At 49.4% G+C, this 19,145-nt stretch overlaps 1 protein-coding gene and 1 long non-coding RNA gene across 2 annotated transcripts in view; one reads left to right on the top strand and one right to left on the bottom strand.

Moving 5' to 3' along the window:
• Window positions 1–14,100, bottom strand: part of KLHL2 (kelch like family member 2) — a 97,132-nt gene extending 83,032 nt beyond the window's left edge. Inside the window, exons 1-2 of the mRNA XM_025439342.3 lie at window positions 13,941–14,100; window positions 1,256–1,381 (exon numbers count right to left, since the gene is read on the bottom strand). Coding sequence (XP_025295127.1) covers window positions 1,256–1,381; window positions 13,941–13,966 — 152 coding nt within the window. The 5' untranslated portion in view covers window positions 13,967–14,100. The remainder of the gene's footprint in view (window positions 1–1,255; window positions 1,382–13,940) is intronic.
• A 467-nt stretch (window positions 14,101–14,567) lies between these two features.
• LOC118350799 (uncharacterized) lies at window positions 14,568–18,758 on the top strand. The gene is made up of 2 exons (XR_004805305.2): window positions 14,568–15,145; window positions 16,871–18,758. It is a non-coding gene; the product is annotated as an uncharacterized LOC118350799 (long non-coding RNA).
• The last annotated feature ends 387 nt before the right edge of the window (window positions 18,759–19,145 follow it).

Genomic DNA, 19,145 nt, shown 5'->3' with positions numbered 1-19,145 from the left:
CCTTCACAGCACCAGGCAGCCCTCCTTTGTGGCACTACCATTAAAATGTACAGTAAATTATGTGTGTAATTCTCTGATTAATGCCTGCTTCCTGCATTCAACCATTGGCTACATGTCTGTTTTTGCTCACCATTCTATCTCCGGCGCCCAAAAGATAAATATTCGCTGAATCTTTAAGTAAAGAAGAAATAAATGATGGACCCGAAGCGTGGGCTTTTAGGAAAGACATAGCACAGACAGATTGAAGGAAAAGTATAAGTCATTCCCTTCTTTGTAGTCCAAGCTTTCAAATATATGGGGGGGGGGGGGGGGGGGAGGAGGATGTCTTTCATAAACAGCTAAGAAAACTAAACCAAGACTATTACTACATACTTAGTCTTTTAATTAAAAAACCATTCATGCATCATCAACTTTTTTTGGGGGGGGAAGGGCAGAGAAAGGAGGAGAGAATCTTAAGCAAGTTCCACCATCAGCACAGGGCAGAGCTCCATCTCACAACCCTGATATCACGACCTGGGCCCAAATCAGGAGTCAGACGGTTACCTGACTGAGCCACCACCCAAGTGCCTCTCAATCAACGTTTAAAGTCGCTTCTTTCCTATCAGTGATTCTCAAAATTATGATTCTCAACATACTTGAGAATTACCTTAGCCATGGGCAGGTACCAGTCCTCAAAATTACTACCACTACAACCACCACCACCTAAGTCACGTTTTCTTTCCATATTCTTGGTGGTAAGTTAGAAACCCTAGACCAATGCTGTCCAGTAGAGAAACATGGGATATATGTGTCATATAAAACATAATGGAATGTCAAAATCTTGTAGCAATCATATTAAAAAAAAAGAAACAAGTGAAAATAATTTCAATAATCTATTTAACCCAAAATATCCCATATATTATCATTTCAAAATGCGATTGATATTCTTAAAACATATTAAAAAAACATTTTACATTCTTTTTTTGTACTAAATCTTGGAAATCCATTATATATTTTCCACTTACAGAACATCTCCATTCAGACGAGCCACACATGGCTAATGGCTACCATATGGGACACAGAAGTCTTATACTACCCATGCTTCTCATAAAAAAAAAAAAAAAAAAAAAAAAAAAAAAACCCACCTGCCGAAAAAGCTTTTAATGTTCTCTGTATCACACAAAGCAACAATGAGGCACAAAGAGTATATTCACTATAAACAACTGAAAAATAAAGGAAGAGACCCATGGTTACATGTGTATGAATGCAACAATACCTTCTTAATTCGTTCATGACTTTAAAAGCTTTCTTCATGTGCCAAGGATTCACTGTCACTGGGCAGTGTTTTTCAGTATTATCATCTTTTGAATCGAGAGGCTTCTGATGACCCTGCTTTGTGCATCTGTACATAAAAAGAAAAGAACAAAACAAACAGAAATAAACGGAAAAGGCCTTATTACAGATAATTTAGTCCAGGCTTATCAGCCTACAAGAGATAACAATGAGTCTCCCACACTCATACAGCATATCCCAATGTAAGATTAACACACAAAAATTCAGAACATTTTCTGATGGTCACTAGGATTTTAACCAAAAAAAAGCGGGTAATCACTTCCACAGTGTCAAAGCTCAGAAAATTCAGTAAAAGTGGTTCAACAGACAACTTGAAGTAAAAATGCTGAAAAATGATCCTCTGTGTTAGAAATTAACCTGCGTTTAACAATCCGTTGTAGTCATATATTATTTACAAGCATTTTACAAGACAGGGACAGGATCATATTTTACACCAACTTCAAAGCCTCAGAATCTGATTTGAGTTTCGCTCTCCACCACCCAGGTTATTTACTCCACATATTTCAGACCTGCTTTTGCAACAATTAATCACGTTAGGTAGAGTTTATTGAGTATTTGCTATACAGTGGCAACAGTGCTAAGTCATTTACTTGCATTAGTTGCTTAATCTTCACAACAGCTCTGTGAACTCATTACTATTATGATACCCATTTAATAGATAAAAAGGTGAAGGCAAAAAAAATAATTTGGTTAACTAAATAGCAGAGCTGGGTAAGACTCGAGTCACTCTGAGTCTTTGAGCTCATTCTTTTTACTAACGTTCAATACCATTTCCTACATTAAGCAATGATACTTCAAATTTAAACAAAATTTTTAAAAGCATGAGCTAGATTCGTATTGCTGTATAAATTATTCTTTTGAGTCTCGGAGGCAAAAAAAAAAAAATTAACAAATAAAATCAGGGTGCCACGGCTGGGAAGGGGGATTAACTGCTAACTTTTTGAGGAGACGGCTGCGCAACTCCAGAAATGTACTAAAAATCACTGACTTGTATAATTCTAATAGGTGAATTTTAGGGCATGTAAATTCTATCTCAATAGAACTAAAAAAAAGTCAGGATGCCAAATTAAGCCTAAAGAAATCATACGGTATATATCTCACAAAAAACAGGCAAGCATTATTTATTGATGTGTTTCTCCTCCCACTTCTTCCTTTCCTGGCCCATTTTGAAAGGATCATTCATTTTTAAAATATTACCTCTCACAAATTCATTCAGAAAATATCTGAGTGCCAACTATGTACCAAGCACTGTTCTAGGCACTTGGAATATATGTGAACAATGAACAAAAAAAGACGCCTATTCTCAAAGAGCCTGGAGTCTAGCAGGGGAGAGGGGAGACAGGGAGGAGACAACACACCAGTGAAGAGGAAGCACATCAGAAAATAAGGGTGATGAATACAAGAAAAACAGCAGGGTACAGAGAGCAAGAGTATGGAGTGCTGCAACTTGCACTAGTCAATAGGGTCATCAGGTCATCAAGAGCCCAACTGAGAAGTATGATTTGAACAAGGACTAGGTGAGAGAACGTCCAGAAGGAATGAAGAGCTATAGCACAGGCCTGTACGTGCTTGGTGTGTTCCGGGAACTCTGAGACCATGGCTGGGGCTGGGGAGGGGCAGAAAGAAGCGCAAATCACGTAGGGCCTGTAGGATGCTATAAGGACTTTGGCTTTTACCCCGAGTGGAAGAGGGAGGCACTGCAGAAGACTGATACAATCCAACCGACGTTTTCAAAGGATCACTTTGCTGTTGGTTGAGAATAGTCCATGTGGGCAAAGATGAAAGAGGGCTAACCACTTAGGAGAGCAACGCAGTAGGGGATGACGGGGCTCAGGGCACGGGAGTAGCAGTGGCAGTAGGAGCAGTGATGAGAAACGGTTGGGTTCTGGCTTATTTTAAAGGTAGTGCCAACAAGCTTTGTTGACAGGATACATGTACCATGTCAAAGAAAATCCGAACAATTTCAACTGGCTTGAGTAACTGGAAGGATTGAGTTTCCATTCATTGAGATGGGCGAGGCTGCAGGTGGAACCGATTTGGGGGTAGGAAGATCAAGGGCTTAGTCTTCATACGTGTTGCTTATCAGACATCCAAGTAAAGATATCACACTGGCATATCAGAGTCTAGAGTTGGAGAGAAAACTTTAGCTGGATAGAAATGTGGGGATCATTGATTACATAGAAAGTACATGAAGCAACGAAACTCAGGCGCTCAAACCTTACTGTAACCCCCACCCTCAACCGTAGATGCTGTCCTTGCTTATTTCTCCACGTCCCAAGACTCAACAGTGGTTGACTAAGCATCCGATTCTTAGAGGATTTGCATTGTCCCCATTCCCTGGAGAGTTCTGAGAGTTTTTAAAGGGGCTTTACAAATAAATGAGTACAAGACACCGCCTCCAGGGGGTGAGCCCACAGCTGGAGTGGGAGAGCAAGATGGTGCACCAGTGGCCTCTGTGTGTGTGTGCACGTGTGTATGTGCGTGAAGAGAGGGATGAGCCATACCTGGCCTGAGAAGAAGAGCACGTCTAGGAGCCAAGGATGAAAGAATATTGAGATCTGACGAGGAGACTGGGAAACATTTCACAGTAGAAGACAATCTCATAACGCTATTTCCCCACCATTCTTTTTTTTTTTTTTTTTTTTTTTTCCCCCACCATTCTTTCACAGAGAAAACAGTAGGGGAAAGGAAATCATGCAGATACATACAACCTATGCAAACTTTCGGGGCGCCTGGGTGGCTCGGTGGTTGAGCGTCTACCTTTGGCTCAGGGGTCTTGATCCCATAGTCCCAGGATCAAGCCCCACATCGGGCTCCCTGCATGGAGCCTCCTTCTCCCTCTGCCTGTGTCTCTGCCTCTCTCTCTCTCTCTCTCTCTCTGTCTCTCCTTAATAAATAAATTCTTAAAAAAAAAAAAAAAAAAACTATGCAAACTTTCTGACCACACAACGCTGAATGCCCACATGTACGGCCAGTCAGGGTTTACATCTGCTTCTAGTTTAATAACTTCAGAGCGCACAACAGAGGAGAAACAGACGACTGAGGACTGGCAAAGCCATCACAGAAGGCTTCTCAGGGCTCAGAATGGGAGCGAAAGCAACTCAGCCCGAGAAAGAATGACATCATTTAAGAGTCAAGAGGGTTTATATTTCTTAAGAAATTATGAATTAAAATTTCCTGCATTATAGGATTAAATAACTTTAAGACCGCACTCTCTAACCACCGGGATCTACGCTGGTGCGTTCTTAAGGCTATTTTCAGCTCCTGCTTTTTCTGATGTGCTCCAAAAACTCTACGAGAAAAGACTTTATTCAAAGGCTTAAAGGAATAAGTGAGAAATAACACTGAATTTTTTTTTTTAAGTGTTCTCCGTACGGAGAGCTGCTTAGAAATACAGCGCCCTGGCGCACAGGGCTGCGGCTGCAGCAGGGACGCCCTCCCCGTGATGCCCCCTCCCGTGGCCTTCGTGTCAGGGTCTCTCCAGAAGCGGAACCGAGTGACGGGAAGCCCGTGCCTCGGGCCCGGTGTGGAAGCGAGCGGCGCTGCAGGCAGGCAGGTGGCAGGCGGCAGGCGGCAGGCGGCAGGCGGCAGGCGGCAGGCGAAGGGCCGTCCCACCGGGCCCGGCTCCCTGCCGAGGCGGGAGCACCTGCTCCAGAGAAGCTCCTGGACGGCTGCGAGAACCGGGAGAACCGTCTTCCTCAAATTGTCCGGAGGAGATACTTTTCAAGGTTCTTGCATTCGTGAATCTTTCCCCAACCCCATGCTCTGCCCAGGCAGGCTTAAAACTGTGCTAAGAGCCTGTCGTCACCAAAACACACTCTCAAGTGGGTGAGGTTTCCAGGGTCTGGACCCCATACACAGCTGCAGGCCAGGGGCTCCTCCGATCCGGCCCCCACCCCCGCTGGCGGCCAGCGAGCTCCAGAGACCAGCGAATGCGGAGGCTGCTGCTCCCGGGCTCTCCCTCCAGGGTCAGGGTCCTCTTGGGGACGCACCTCAGAAAGGACGACGGTTGCTTCAGGCCTAGTGCTTGCTCTGGGGCGGTGGGGCCCCGCGCAGGGGCGGGAGCCAAAGGGCCCACGCGATGCCCTCTCAAGGCGACCCCACCTTCCCTTCACCCCAAGACTCAGGCGAGCCCTTTACGGGGCCACGACAGCGTGACGGGGCCCAGGACGGGGTGGAAGGCAGCTACGGAGGATCCCAAAGACACAGAACAGGCGAGTGCTATGTCCCCCCGCCCCCCAGGGCCAACCATCTCGGACTGAGAACAAGCACTTTACGAGGTTTGGGTTTTTGGGGGGGGGGGGGTTCCGGGGGAATCCACGCTACCCTCGTGTGAAGGATGCAGCCGCAGATGCACCAGGGGCCCAGGTGTGCTCACACGCTCGGCCACGGGCCACCGTCTGCGCCTCCCCCCCAGCCCCGTCACCTCAAAAGCCACAAGACTCCCCTGCGGGCAGGGAGGCCCCCCACAGGGCTCGCCGGACCCACCAAGGGTGCTCGGCAGCTGTGGTGTCCGGAGTGGCCGTGGGCCCGTGGCCCGTTCTCTGCGGGCTTCCCCGCAGGCCAGTGCCCAGCAGCAGGTGGGCACCCAGCAGCGGGCGGGCACCCAGCAGCGGGCAGGCACCCAGCAGCAGGCGGTCATCCAGCAGCGGGTGGGTGCCCAGCAGTGGGCCGGCACCCAGCAGCAGGTGGGCACCCAGCAACCGGTGGGCATCTAGCAGTCGGTGGGCACCCAGCAGCCGGCGGGCACCCAGCAGCAGGTGGGCACTTAGCAGTTGGTGGGCACCCAGCAGCAGGGGGGCACCCAGCAACCGGTGGGCACCCAGCAGCCGGCGGGCACCCAGCAGCCGGCGGGCACCCAGCAGCAGGTGGGCACCCAGCAGCAGGCTGCCATGCTCCCCCGACTCCCTCGCAAGGCTGCCTACCAACCTCGGCCCTTACGTCCCCCTCCAGGTTCCCAACAAGGTGCCCTCCATCCTTGCCTCCCCCCAACAACCGCCCCAGGAGTCAGAGGCCCTAGAGAGAGGGGGCTCCGTCCCGTTCCCGCAGTTGGCTCAGGCCGAGGCGCGGTCTGCAAATTCTCTTCAAGGGTCTGGGACCTGGACTCGGATTAGGTGCGCCCGCAGGCCATCGCCCCCGAGCACACGGCCACGTTGCCAAATAAACAGAGCGTCACCAAATGCTGCCGTCCGCCCTCGGTACGGCGTGTGTGGATCACGCCGGCGAAGGCCTCGAGGAGCCTACCGGGGAGCCTGCTGCCCAAAACCACCCCAACCCCAGGGCAGGGGCCGCTTACACGACGTCACCGCAAGGCCAGGGGAATCCTGCCACCTGCAATGACACCGGTGAACCTAAAAAGTATCACGCTGAGCGAAAAAGGCCGGACCAAGACAGATGCCGTCCGATTTCACCTACACACGGAATCTAAACAAACAAACAACAAAAGGGACACACGCTCATGACTTCCAGTTGTAAGTCACGAGGGTAAGACGAACGCCACAGAGAATACAGGCCGTGATACTGTAATGACCTTGCATGATGACAATAAAAAGGAATGCCACTGAATACATTAGTAGAGTACGTGTGTTGCCACAAGTTGTTTCAGATTTCTCCGAGCCGGAAAAGCTGGAAACGCCCAGTTTTCCCAAAATGGATCAGCAATGAGAGCACAGCACTGAACCTACTGGAGGACAGGGGAGGTAACCCAACCCCCCCCCCCCCCCCCCCCCCCCCCCCCCCCCCCCCCCCCCCCCCGGGATCCAGTCTTGCGGCTTTATGCTAAGCGTGGGGAAGCGCTGGCAGGAGGAGGTGGCGGGATGTCTGAGGCAGAGAGGTTGATGGAAGTCGGAATATAATTGCTCTCTGATAGTAGAACAATAGAGCTGTAAAAAGCTCTGCTTCAGTTCCACTCCGCTCTCTCTCCCTCTCTCCCTCCCACCTACATGACAAACAGAGCACAATCAGGCACTTTTTGTCCCTGGCAGGGACTATTCCCAGGAAAGGGACCAGGGTAAAAGTAAGCCTTATGCAAGATCAATCTCAGCTTAAAGAAGATGCCATCAACAGTTAGCCCAGCACCGTCAGCCCGGGGCACTTACGATGTGCTAAAACGGGGAGAAGGAGCTTGATGACCCATTTCAAACACTTCCATGTCTCTTATCAACTCATTTTTCTGGCCTTTCCTTGGCCACTTTTCCTAGCGTTACCAGCACTTAGCTAGGAATAGGCACAGCAATTTGATCCAACAATTCCGTTGACTAGGCTACATTTTCTAACACCTGAATGAAAGGCACTCGAAGAGGACCAGAATCAGCTGGAAGACCTGAGCTGCGGCTGTGCCCCTGCCAAACACTAACCAAGTGACCTTGGGTATAGGCCCTTGGCCTCTCTGGGCTTCAGACTGTTAACTTATAAAGCAAGGTTTTGTTATTCCACAAATATGCCTAATACGAAATGCAACAGAAAAGCCAAAGACAATAACACCGCACCCACTTGCCTCAGGAAGCTTGTACGAGCACTAAATACCCTATGAAGGAAAATACAGAGCTAAGAAGAAAAATGTTGAGGTTAGGAGCTAAACTGAATATAGAGACAGATTTTTATGGATTTTATTGATTGGCCTTCCTCATTTTTAATTGCAACATTCAATCAAAAGTTACTAGCAACACTCCAGACAACCACCACTGTTAATAAATCAAGCAGGTAAGCGCTGCCTGGACGCCGGCCGCGCGCCCGAACGTAAGCAGCGACGGATGTAAAGGAGGCTGAGCGCAGGGAACCTCTCCAGTTACCATCTAACTGGGGAGGCACATCTGAAACCACCAGGGAATGGCACAAGTCAGTACACAAGTGCAAGATTATGGGTTACGGATACTGTGGGAATGCAAAGAGCAGCTGGAATGAACTGGAGTAAAGAGGGAAGACTTTTGTGAAGGAAGAGGGTTCCCAGTGGGCGTTGGAAGAATTCCAAGTTGTTTTAACTGGGGGGGCGCGACAGGAAAGGCTGGAGACTCTGGCCTTGTGATAGGGCAGTTTAGGAGGTCAAAAGCACAGACTGATTTTGAACATCCTATAAGATTTGGCCAAAATAACAGGTGGTTCAGATCATCTGGTTGAGATAACTGGTTTGGTAAGTCATTTGATGTGACTGTTGGGGTCAAAATAGTAGATGGACTGAAAGGTGAGGAAAGAACACATAGAGGTTAATAGGAGAAAAGGTAGGAGGGGAAAAAAATGCAGGTATCAAGGGATGAAATCTGTTCAAAAGAATAGTAGTAGTCGGAATGGACACTTGAAACCAGGACTCTCCTGTTCCTGGGAGCTGATAAGCTGCGGAGGATGACGAGAGAGGGGAATCAAAGACCATTCCAAGGCTTTGGGTCCCTGGGACCAGAAGAATGATTATTCCATCGAATACATGCAGACGTTATAAACGGAAGTCAGTTTGAGAACTCAGTTTCAGACAAGCTGGATCCGAGATACAAGCTAAGAGTAGATGTTCTGTGAGAAGCTGAAAATCTTAAGACCGAAGCACAGATCCAGAGTCCAAGCATAAGATACAGATGGAGCCACAATTTAGGGATTAATAGTTGATTAAAAAGAACTGGCCAAGACCTGGATCTGTGAGCAGCAGCCACTGCCAACAAAGAGTAACAGAAGAGAAGCCATGTGAGACAGAAAGAAGTGATCAACGAGAGGAGGGTCCCAACTTCGCCTCCACTTGATGACCTATGAAAAGTAATTCACCACCTGAAAAAAGATAACAGAGATCTCCGCTCTAAGGGTGTTGACAAGAGTAAATGAGATCAAGGTAAATCGCATTTAGCAACCTAAAAACTACAGGAGGAAACCAAGAAAAAAGTAGTGGCATGGAAAGCGAGGGCTTGTTTTTCAAGGCAGGATCAGAGAAAAGAACTGGTCAAAAAAAAATACCTGAGCAAATGTCAATAGTCTGAAGCGTAAAACAGTAAAGCACACGACACACAAACTATATTGACCCACGCACTACAATTTGTTCGCTATCAGTGTCAACCCCGAGGAAAAGGACTTTGTTTTCTGAGATATCCCCAGAGCCTGGTCATAGTAAGCAACCAATGATTACAAAGGAACCACCTGCACAACCTTATTATACACAGTAAATACATTTGGAATTCTGAATAATTCTACAGATAAGCATATGAAAAGCAATTTTCATTCTCTGTCTCATATCCCTGCCTATTTAAACAGCATGATCTTAATTATTTTCATAAACACTCCTGATGCAGTTCCATTATAGCCCCAGATGAGTAAACTTAAAGTCACCTTCACGAAAGCACACTTCCTGATATTACTGAGTGCCTACTGTGTGCCTTAGGAAGTACAGATCACAAACAAGGTTTGGGGCTATTTAGTGGGAGGGGGATGAGTGATTTCCCAGCATCAGAAAATTTTAAGACTACTGCAGAAATCTTACCTATTTCCAGAATCCACCTCTCAAGTTCCCATATACACTCCACAATTTTCCTTACATAAAACTTCCCTCAACACACATTGATCCATATCTTCTCTCAACATTACCTTGTCAGTCATCATTGCTCCTAAATATTTTAGACATCTTTGTCACTGAGGAGATTCCCCTGTGATCTGATAGCAGCTCAATTTACAGTCCGGTCTATTTAAACAAAAACAAGAATACATTCCAATGTGCCATAAAAGATAGACCAGTGAATATTGGGGTAACCCATGTCAAGGTTCCAAATTCACAGAAATTGAACCTTAAAATTAGAAAGAACATTAAAGGTCATCCAGTCCAGTGGATCACAAACGTCAGACTTCAGTGAACTTTTTACTGGTCTGTGACAAAATACAGAAAGTGTAGTAAGTTTTCATAAAACTAAACTAATCATTTTAAGGACTGTCTTTTAGTCTGAGATAATGTCCTTCTCTGTATTGGGGAAGAGACACCAAAATGTCCTTTCTTTTACCAAAAGACAGTGATGGTTGATAATTATTTTATCGATATTTTTCTTTCTACTGGGCAAAACAAAAAACTTAGCATTTCTGTGTCGGACCTCAGTTTTTTTTCTTTTAACTTCACAGGTCAGTGAAATCCAAAATTCTGAAAACCTCTGCTCTAATTCAACCCATCTTCTGCTGTCTAAATCCCTTAGAACACAGTCAACAAGATGTTTGTCTGCCTACGCTTGAACAACTCTGATGCCAAGAGTCTCCAGTGATGTGGAATCAGTGATCCAAGATATGGTTGTATCTGAGGCATGTTTGCTTAGTTCTGTGAAGGAAAAGCAAAATGTAAGGCTTGTAGAGAGAAAGCCAACTTGTGAAAAAGGAACCAGTAAGAAAACGAGGGCTAAGAAAAAACTATTCAGTGAGGGGTGTCCAAGGGATGCACTCCACCCTAGACCTCCGTCTTCCCTTAATAATTACAAAAACCCTCTGCAAAAATAACTGTAAAAGCTAGAAAGTGCGAAACATTCCTGAGGTCAGGGCTGCACAGCTCAGTTTTCCACCTAAATTCCCTGTACTAGCCCACATCTAATTTTTAGTCACACACCTTCAGGTTTGATCAGAGGCAAATGTCCCATCATCTTCATATCACTCAGGCTCCAACATGCAAGAGAATCTAAATGCCACATGTAGGATGCAAAAAAAACAATACGCAGAGATATGAAGCCCAATGACAATACGATAATCAAAAAAGATGAGGAGAACTAGGAGGCAAAGAGTGAAAGAGTGTGGAAACAGTACAAGAGATCAAAACCTAATTTCAACAAGTCTATCCCAAAGGAACTGGGGCACCTCTACTCCTCAAAGACAATGTGTTAACAGGTGGGCAGCAAGGTGGGATTAGAAAACAATATAAAACTGGCTGTTACAAAACCAGCACGAGCATAAGCTCCTACACAGCGCCAGGTAGAGACAGGCATTCAACTATTTGCAGAATTAATGAATTAACGGACACTCGCCCAAAGAGGATCTGAGTCCCTGCTTCTAAACCACACCACCCAAGGCATATTAAGTCCACACCAAACATCGTTCTTTGCCTTAAAGCTCAGACTAAAAATCTAACCTTATGAAAAGCTGAGACCTCCCCATAACTTCCACTGCCTCCATGTACCAGGCCCTAGCCCAGCGGCGCCCAATAAAGCTCCTTCCCAAAGACCCTGCCTCGCAATTCTCAAACACAGCACCCATGATTCAGTGTGGAAGGGAAAAGTGAGCTGATGGGAGTGGAGGCAAATAGGCCAAGGGGTAGGAAGGAGAACTATTTCTGATTCTAACAAACTCTGGACTGAGGGTTAGTCCTCTACAGACCAAATGACAATAAACCCTATTTGTCCGTAGGATTAAGTGAACATAAACCTGAAGAAGTCTTACCAACATTAGCCATCCATGATTACAAGAAGTTTTCACAATTCTTTCCTCCCTGCTGGCATTCCTAGCTTTCCTTTACAACTCAGCCTGTCATTGTTCCAGCATTATGGATGGAGTCTCGATATCAAAGAATTGCGCCAGGTGCCAAAACGAGGATTAACTGATCTGTCCTAGATTCAGTTTATCAATATCTGCAGGCACACCTCTGTTTCATTTTCAATGATGTCTATTTAAATCACGTTTTAGGTCTCTACTTCTTCCCTCCAGAGCCTGCCTAATGTCCACACCCTTTTTTTCACCTGCATTCTAAGAGCCCCTGCTCTTCCCTGTAGTTCCCTCTGCTCCAAAAGTAAATCGGGACTGCAGGAAATGGCTATTAAGGGGGCAGCTTTACTACAGATAACGTGCCTAGGTGGTAGGCACACTCTGTGTGTCTGGTGTTGCCTGTATACAGGTAGCGTTTCCTGCCTTCACGGCCTCTGAGCTCAGAACCCATGTGCTGGTGCTGGAGTCACGCTGCTGATGCTAACAATCCACCATCACGCTTCCTGGGGGTTCGGGAGCTCTCCCCAAGCTGCCGCAGAACATGACCGGAGGACAAAGCCCTCACAGCCACAGTGATGGGCAGGCAGCTGAGCCTTGCCTCCTCCAGCCCGGGAGGGTCAGCTCATCGGCCTCGCCGTCTGCTCCTCGGATCCCCGTGACCTGTTCCACTCAAGCTAAAAATCCTATAAGGCACTTTTAGAAATTGTAGTTCCGGGATCCTAAGAGCTCTCCTGAAAGGACTCGACATCAAAAAAATTATTCGGCCTAAGCCAGATACCCATATTCTGGCTGGAAGTCTGCCAAATACCCACGAGAGGCTGGTGCGGTTCCAGTGCCCCGGAGTGAAGCTGCCAGACCCACGTGAAAACCCATGAGCCCCAGACCCAGCTGCGGGCGAAGCTCCCCGGGCCAGGCATGAGGTCTGTTGCAGCCCGAGAAGTCCCCCTCAGAGGGCTCTTCTCCTTTACAGGTCAAACCGACGAAGGCAAATCAAAACTGAGCTTTTCAAAACTCCTGGGGATTTACCGTGCACTTGCACCAAACACTTTCAAACAAGAAACCCCAGCACTGGACCGAATAACGCAGACCTTCAACATGTTGCACGAGAATCGCTCAAGCTGCTTCTTTCCGGGAGGCGCTTGTGCTGCAGGTGTCCTGGACGTCCGTGGGTCCCGAGCGGGGGGACCCTGCACCCGGCAGGTGGCGGCTGCCCCGGAGCCGGCCCAGGCCCACGCGGCGTCCTGCAGCGCCCGGGGCAGGGGCCAAGCGCTGACCGCCGGGGCCCGGTCGGGGCGAGGTCCAGGCTCCTCGGTACTCACTGCGCCGGACACTCGGGAGGGGCAACCCGCGGCCGGTCGGCCCGGGACCCCCGGGGTCCTCCTCCCCCTCCTCCTCCTCCTCCTCCGGGCTCCCGGGCGCAGCCCCCTCCCCGCCGCACCCCGCCCCGGGCGCCCGGGCCCCGCGGAGAGTCGGCGCCGTCCGCTCGGGGCTGCGGGCTCCGCGCCTCGTCACGCCCCGCGGCTCGCGGCTCCGGGCTCCGGGCTCCCGGCTCTGGGCTCCCGGTTCCTGCAGCCCCCAGCTCCCGGAGCCCCCGGTTCCTGCAGCCCCCAGCGCCCAGCTCCCCCAGCTCCCGGAGCCCCCAGCTCCCGGCCCCCGGCTCCTGCAGCCCCCAGCTCCCGGGTCCGGGATCCCAGTTCCCGGAGCTCCCGGCTCGCAGCCCCCGGCTCCCCCAGCTCCCGACTCCGGGCTCCCGGCTCCCGGCCCCCCATTCCTGCAGCCCCCGGTTCCTGCAGCCCCCAGCTCCCAGCTCCTCCAGCTCCCGGAGCTCCCGGCTCCCGGCCCCCGGCTCCTGCAGCCCCCAGCTCCCGGCTCCCAGCTCCCGGGGCTCCCAGCTCCCGGCCCCGGCTCCTGCAGCGCCCGGAGCTCCCAGCTCCCAGCCCCGGCTCCTGCAGCCCCCGGCTCCCGGCTCCCAGCTCCCGGAGCTCCCAGCTCCCGGCCCCCGGTTCTCCCGGCTCCCAGCTCCCGCAGCCCCCAGCTCCCAGCCCCGGCTCCTGCAGCCCCCGCCCCCGCCGCCGGCCCCGCCGCCGGCCCCGGCCCCGGCCCCGGCCCCGGCCCCGAGCAGCGCCGCAGCGGCGCGCCTGTCCGCAGCGCCGAGCCCGCCCGCCCGCCCGCCCGCCCGGCCGCTCACTCACGCGGGCGGCAGCGGCGGCGTCTCCATGGTGGCTCCTCTCGGGCTTCAGCACGCAGGCACCGACCGCCGCCGCCAGCACCATTCCAGCCGCGGACGCCGGCTCCGCCCGCCCGCCCAGCCGCCGTCCATCCGCCCCGGAGGGGGCGCCGCGCTCGCCTCACCGCGCGCCACCACCTGCGGCGGCCCCCGCGGCCATGGCCCGTCGGCCCCGCGCTCCGTGTGCTGCGCGGCCCCCGCGCTCCCCGACTGCGGGCGGCGGGAGGGGCGGGGCGGGCCGGGCGGGCGGGCGGGGCGGGGCTGGCGGGCGGGCGGGCGGGCTCGGCCACTTCCGGGTTCGCCCGGCCGCGCCGACGCCGTGACGGGACGCGCTGCGGCCTCCCGCGGGCCCGGGACCCTCCCCCGGCGCCTCCCCTTCCTCCCGCCGCCGCCGCCGCCGCCGCCGCCGGTGCCGGTGCTGGTGCAGCCGCCGCTCGTGCAGCCGCCGCCGGTGCTGGTGTCGCCGCTCGTGCAGCCGGTGCCGGTGCCGGTGCTGGTGCTGGTGCAGCCGGGGCCGGGGCCGGGGCCGGGGCGGGCGGGGCGGGTCACGGGCGGCGGAGCTGGAGAACCGGGAGGGCGTCGTCCCGGCGGGGAGGCCCGGCGCGCGCTGCACCCTCGGCGGGAGCCCGGGCCCGGGGGGGGGGGGCGGCTCCCCGGGGCTCCCCCGACCACCACGGGCCCACCTGCCCCCGAGCGCCCCGGGCCCCGCGACCGCGGAGCAGCGCGGTGAGGCCCGCGGACGAGGCTCGGGTGCGGGGAGCGCGGGCAAAGCCGGGTCCGCCTGCCCGGGGCGCGGCGGTCTAGACGGTAGAAGAGCAGCCGGCGACGCCTGCCCCGAGGCCGAGCGGACGCGCCCGCCGCAGCCGCCGGGAGGCCCCAGGACCGGGCGGGAGCCCGCGGAGACGCCCCGAGCAGAGCCCCCCGGGCGGGGCAGCAGGTGGCCGACCAGGTGTGCCGCCCCGACTCGCAGCTGCCCACCTGCCGGGGGCCCACGCGGGGCCTGGGGGCGCAGCCCTGCAGGTGCACCTGCCGCGCAGCCACGGCGAGGGACGGCGGGTCCGAGAGCACGTGCGCCAGTTCCACGGGCCACCGCGCCTCCAAGGCCGGCATCTCGCGCTGGGCTGCCACCAGCAACAGAAGCGACCTTAAACTTGCGAGCCGCTTAGCCTGGTAATTAAAAGGACGCCTTTGCTGGCATTTGTTTTAAAATACTCCACCGAGGGGCGCCTGGGGGGCTCCCTGCGTTAAGGGGCTGCCTTTGGCTAAGGTCATGACCCCCGGGGGGTGGGGTCGAGCCCACATCTGGCCCTCTGCTCAGCAGGGAGTCTGCTTCGCCCTCTCTCTCTCTCTCTCTCTCTCTCTGTGCTCACTTGCTCTCAAATAAATAAATAAAATCTTTAAAAATAAATAAATAAATAAATAAATAAATAAATAAATAAATAAATAAATAAAATAACACAGCCCCTCCCAAAAAAAGAGGGTACAGAATAGATGGGAAAAGATTGGCAGATGTTGATTTTTGATGCTGAGTTATGGATGTATGACGGTGGTCATCATTCATTTGTATCTATGTGTATGTTTTTAAAGGTCCAAGATTTTTAAATTATTTTTTTCAGGAGATGGGGCTGGTTGCTATATAAGCAGTATATGTAGGGAAGTAAGAGCAAGTAAGGAGACTAGCCCGACTGCAAGGAAAAATAAGGGTGGCCCGGACTAAAGTCAGAGTGACGGAGCAAAGTCAGATTCGGATCCTGTTTAGAAGATAAAGCAAACAGGAATTGCTGACAGGTTCGATATGAGTAGAAGAGAAAGGATAGAGTCAAAGATGATCGCCAAGGTTTTGATCTGGGCTCTTGGGAGAATGGACTTCACGTTTACTGAGATCGTAGAGACAGAAACCGATTTGGTCAAGGGAGGAAAGTATTCGTAAACTGATTTAGACATGCTTAGGTTTGAAGTGTCGATTAAACACCCATGTGGCGATAGGTGTAGACAATTAGGTTTATGTATCTGGAGCGGACGCAACTGGAGAGTTTGTCAGCCTACAGATGTCATTTAAAGTCCTGGAACTGGCTGAGCTCACCTAGATGCTGTAGCTACAGAACAGGACCAAGAAATGATCCCTGGGGCACTGCAACATTAAGATGATAAGATGAAGAGAAATCAGCAAGGGAGACAGAGAAGGAGCGGTGGGTGGGGTAGGAGGAGGACCAGAAGCGCCTTGGTGGCCTACTGAAGTGTTCCAGAAAAAGTCAGCACTTTAATATGCCCTAGCGCACGCTAACCTCTCCATGGCACGGTGGGCGTTATTGATCCACCATGAATAGGACATAAACAATAAGTTATTTCTCTCGTTGATGTCTTTTTTTTCCCTAGATTCCAAAAAGAACTTCCTACTTTATCAGGTCATTATAAGAATTAAATGAAATAGTCTTATGTAAAGCGTATGACACTAGGCGTATAATGGAAGCACTAACAAATGGTCATTATTATTCTTCTACACATTTCCATGACTATCAGTCATATATGGCTGAGCTAGGAGTTGAGATTTGAGTGCTAGACCCAAGAGATACACCCTGACTTAGGTTTGACCAAAACTTTGACCTGACTTCTGCATGCAAGCTGAGTGAGCAGGGCTGTTTCATCAGCCATCTCAGGAACTCTTTCAAGAAAAAAACAAACCAAAAAAAAAATCTATTGCTTGTGTATATTCCCACCCAGAGGAGGATGTGTCCGTCTGAGAAGGCACACAACTCCAAGCCAGAGCTCCTTTCACCTCCTCCCCTGGATTACTTGTATCTATTATAATTCTCTGCTCCTTAAGGGATCCAGGTCACCTAGAATGCTAAGTGTCTAGCCAAATTTTTTTTTTCATATCTATTTCTAAATGTCTAGACTTTACAAATGGCCTGGGAAGGAGTACTTCTTAACCGTCATACCGCCCAACCTTCCTGAGAGTCACATATCAGTGCCTCGTGTGGTGGCCGCCAGGTAGATCGAAGGCAGTCCATGTTTCTGATCCAAATCACTGCCCCGGAGCCCATTCCTTGCAAAGAAGGGGAAGAGCTAAACCCACAATTCAACCTCTCATCTAAGAATATTGAAGCAATTTGAAAATGTTAACTATTTAGATTGAGTTGAAATCAGATGCTGCCGTGGACTCATGACACGACGTGACAAGCACAAACATATCACATGGCAAGAATCTGGGAACTGAGAATAGTTCGTGTAAAGAAAAGACCTAATTTCACCAAAGAGTATAAAGCTATAAGATCCTGTTCTTGTAATTCCTTTCAGTGTAAAGATAGCAAGTATGAAAAGCATCACTTACTCAAAAATACAGTTTTAAAGAAGATGGAGACCTTCTAAAGAGTCTTCTTTTCAATCCTAAAATGCATTTACTTGAGTTGTTTTCTAATTTGTTTTCTAATTTTAAATCAGTTTCGCTTTTATTCTTTTGATTTGGAAGCAGCTGAGTGTACATAATATATTATGAAGCATTTCAAAATATCCTTGCAAGATTTTTCTATTTAGCAAATGGATTTGTCGATACATTAAAGGTATTTATTACATGCTCTGTGGTGTTAAATGGGGTGATGTGAGTCTTCTGCTCCAGACCAGTAGAAAATCCTTAATTGAAGGAATCCTTCATTTTTATTACTCCAGTTTACTCTGCGAATGCTTCCTTGTTTTCGTAGACTTTAAGATACCAACCCTACTTCCAGCACAGCACACCTGTCCACTATCCTGTACCAGAGGTTTCTGGGAAAACAAAAGCAAATTGTTTGCTAGAGTTTAATTGGAAATCTGTTGGAATTGGTACAGGAAGTATCCAAAAATAGATTTCACCTTAATGTATATCAGATAAGCAGTTTCTCTGTGCTGTTTTAGGAAAAGGAAATCTACTTAATCTATTTTTACTTGCATGTAGTTTTATGCTATCTATTTATGTAATCTGGTGATGTAATACCTCATTAGAGATTTATCCAAGACTAAACATCTCTCTACACAGTCAGCAAATCTGGGGGAAAGAAAGAGCAAGTAGAAATTCTTGACAAATTACAGGAAGCATTACTAGCACGTCGTCGTTCACCTCAAGTTATCCATGCGCACGCACATGCACACGCACACGCACACCTCAACTTCTACCCACACTTGGTCTATCACAGCTGCCTGTTAATAGCATAGACCCTAAGCCAAATTGTGAAATAATCTGTTGTTGGCATTCTCATTTTCCCCATTCTGTTCCTTTTTTTTGTTTGTTTGTTTTTTTCCTTCTGGCATCAATACATCTATCACCTCAGACCCTCCCCAGCTACAGGTCTCCAATAAAACTTTAATAAAACTTAGAAATTATCTAATGTCAGTTAACCGAATGGCTCATTAGTGGATTACACTCTAATACAATAGCTTTACTATAATGGGGTAACTTCATTTTGGTATTATTTCAGCCAAAGAATATCTTCACACCCTATTCCCCACTCTCCTTTCTCCCTGAATGTGTTTCAATGCCTTCTATATTATTTCAATCACAGCATTTTTGATAACAAAGTGTGATGTTGAAATGTAGCTTTTTCATTAATGGGGATATGACTGTATAACACTGGGAAAGGAATGCTTTACTTAAGTAAAGGACAATGCTGATAGATGAAAAATATTCTTGAACTCTAGACTTTCTGAAACCAAAACCTCTGGGAGTTTGTGTTATTTACTCAAATTGTTCACATGGTAATATGAAAAGATAAGTCTTGAATTTCCACATAAATCCAAAAATTTGAGCTCAGCCCAAGTCTCGGAATTATTTTTGCAAGTAAGGATCCTTTCCCAAGAAATCCTTTCTAGTTCTTAATCTGGTTCTAGTCGGCTTCTGGATGCAGAAAAGCATGTTTAATGCAGGCTATAAGTGGTTAGTCAATTCCTGAAGCATCCATATTTCTTCATTTTTCCCTGTTAAGATCTTGGTAATAATCCAACCCAAGAAAGAGAATTGAATCCAGGCTGCATATGTATGAGAACTATTCTTCACTGAACTAAAAATGAACCTAAACTGCCATTTTGAAGTCTTTGTTAAAAGCCAACTAAAATTAAATCATAAGAAAAATATTCCTCGTCATATTTCCTGAGGCAAACTGATCCAAGAAAATCTTAATTGTATTATACTTAGGTATCG

Source organism: Canis lupus, chromosome 15 (assembly GCF_003254725.2).
Source record: "Canis lupus dingo isolate Sandy chromosome 15, ASM325472v2, whole genome shotgun sequence".
Classification (NCBI taxonomy): domain Eukaryota; kingdom Metazoa; phylum Chordata; class Mammalia; order Carnivora; family Canidae; genus Canis; species Canis lupus.
This window is presented reverse-complemented; position numbering and strand designations above follow the sequence as displayed.